Source organism: Habropoda laboriosa, unplaced genomic scaffold (genome assembly GCF_001263275.1).
Source record: "Habropoda laboriosa isolate 0110345459 unplaced genomic scaffold, ASM126327v1 scaffold62, whole genome shotgun sequence".
Classification (NCBI taxonomy): domain Eukaryota; kingdom Metazoa; phylum Arthropoda; class Insecta; order Hymenoptera; family Apidae; genus Habropoda; species Habropoda laboriosa.
In genome coordinates, this window is record NW_017100177.1 from 1,252,565 (window position 1) to 1,254,986 (window position 2,422).

Sequence of the window (2,422 nt, forward strand, 5' to 3'; positions counted from 1 at the left end):
AATATAACCCAGGGCATAAAAAGAACTGTACTATAAAAACGGAAGTACTAGTTCCATTAAACATGGGTAATATCGAGATAAAACCAGGACGAATTTCTTACGATTCGTTGAAAATATATCAACTACAATATTACCAATTGTAACTTCCATAAACGGAATTTAATTCCAAAGAGTACGTTTCCAAAACAGTTAAAAAAAAAACAGCACATGTCAATGCAATACTCTTTCGCGATGAGCTACACAAAAACTTCTGCATAATTATTGTTAGATAAATAAATAAATATACATATACGACATTTTTCTATGTAATAATTAGAAACCTAAGCCCTATAACACTCTGTTCTCTCGTAACAAATTTACCGAAGTTTGCCCCAACATAATCCCATGGTAAAGTGAATTTTTAATCTGATAATATTAAATTATACATAAACATGAAATGGTAAACTAAAATTATCAAAATTACTGAAATTTTACATATTCGAGAGAACGTATCGTTTCGAGTAAATCAAATTCTTTGCTTGTAAATTGCATAGATGTGTATAAACGGTCAAAATAATAAGTTTCAGCTTTTACAACAGAGATAGATTAAGGCTTACTCTACACTAATTATTCAGCCATGATTATGATCTGTTCAAATATTATTCAATTATCAGCAATTGGGTTAATACATAGCAGTATTTCTGCTCCCTATATTTCAAATGATTAAATAACATTTGATAGATTATAATCAGACTGCTTATACCATGTTGGATTACTAGTACAGAATATAATCTATGGGATGGCTAATTATTCTTCTTTTATCATTAAATGTTTTTGAACATTCATTCATAATTACACTGCGTCCACATTCATTTCATTCACGCTTACGTCGTTTTGTGCATCTACAGCTTAAAAATAAGTGTATGTAAATGTAAAAATAAAAACTGGACAATATACCGTAATGTAAGAGAAAACGATCAGTCCTTAAGAATAATTCATTTACCTTCAATTAAGCAATCCTCATCGTGAACTTAGTTTACGAAATAAACTTCGTTTCGCTTTGGCATACGTTCTCTTTAGAATCAGACATTACCGCGACTGCAACGCAACATTCCTCCCCAAAAGTTACTGTTGACATTTAAACATTCATATTAGACTTCAGAAAACGTATGAAATCAAAGTAAACTTTCATACACTAAACTTTACATCTTACTTTCATTTCATATTTCAAAGCATTTCTATTCATATGAATCACTAATTTATTCTGCTTCTTTTGAGCAAAAGGTGTACTGTGACAGATCTTTGTATTTCGCGCAAACGATATTTCTACAATTTTATTTCACGTTTACTTTGCTTTCTGAGAAGAAAATAGGTCAGAATGTTGCGCCAGTGGCTATTGCCTGACAGTCTTAGCTTGGAAATATGCTCCAGCTGGCATCTATTTGACCAGAAGACTGCTAAGAGTAAGAGATACTAGGAAATAATGTGTAGCCACCTGTTAGATGCCATGAAGTATGAAGTCTGGGCTAAGTCCTTGCTCGCTGTAAAAAAAGTTACAATACTTCAATGAGAACCTCTAGAATCTAATTCTGAAGATCTAAACTTTTAGTTTTTGTTATATTCTTTGAAATTTTTATCACAGTTGCAGTGTATCCAAAAGAAACATAAAAACAATTGAAATAAAATATTATACATGATTTACATACCTTTAACCAGTTGACAACACCTAACAACATGTGTGTGGGGATGATCAATGGCGACATCAAACCCCAAAGTTTGTAGTAGGACATTTTCATTGAAAACCAGATCCTGAGCTTGTTCAAGGTATTGCTATAGATCAAAATGTATTTCAATGATTATATTTATCGTTAATAACTACATATGTATTAGTACTCGTATTAATTTTCATAACTTTACCTCAGACCTGACATCAGGTGGGGGCTGATCTCTGTGGAGACACATATGTGCCATTTTGATAACATGTTCTAACTTGCGCGGTTGTTCTTCTACTTTTGCTGCTAAAAATAGTGCTGCTGCTGCAATTGCGTTCCTGTGGAAATGTGACAGCGAGTGGAATACATAGAACCTGTGCATGTACACTATTGCTGTGTTGATACATAATTGTGTCCTATATTTAACTAATTAAGGAAAATATTAAATAAATATATAATCAACTATTATATTATATTTACATTTATTTTACAAAACACACTATTTTCCATTGAAGCTTCAAAGAATTGTGCTATTCAGTTCAAATCATTACTGTGAACCTCATTAAAATTTATTCTAAATAAAAATATTTTACAATTGTTTTGTCTCCTTCTACAAAAATACCATTATATAATTATTCCAAGTAAATGCAAAAGAGTTCCATTATTTAGTAACGCAATGAACTAATATGGAAGCAAATACAATAATAATAAAAATAATGACCTACTGCACT

At 31.0% G+C, this 2,422-nt stretch overlaps 1 protein-coding gene across 2 annotated transcripts in view; it reads right to left on the reverse strand.

The window, feature by feature from the left end:
- The window catches only part of LOC108578915 (cyclin-T), a 15,154-nt gene that overhangs the window by 11,001 nt on the left and 1,731 nt on the right, over window positions 1-2,422 (reverse strand). For both annotated transcript variants that reach the window (XM_017942333.1, XM_017942332.1), the window contains exons 2-4: window positions 1,897-2,107; window positions 1,686-1,809; window positions 1,475-1,520 (exon numbers count right to left, since the gene is read on the reverse strand). In XM_017942333.1, the coding sequence (XP_017797822.1) occupies window positions 1,475-1,520; window positions 1,686-1,809; window positions 1,897-2,107 (381 nt within the window). The remainder of the gene's footprint in view (window positions 1-1,474; window positions 1,521-1,685; window positions 1,810-1,896; window positions 2,108-2,422) is intronic.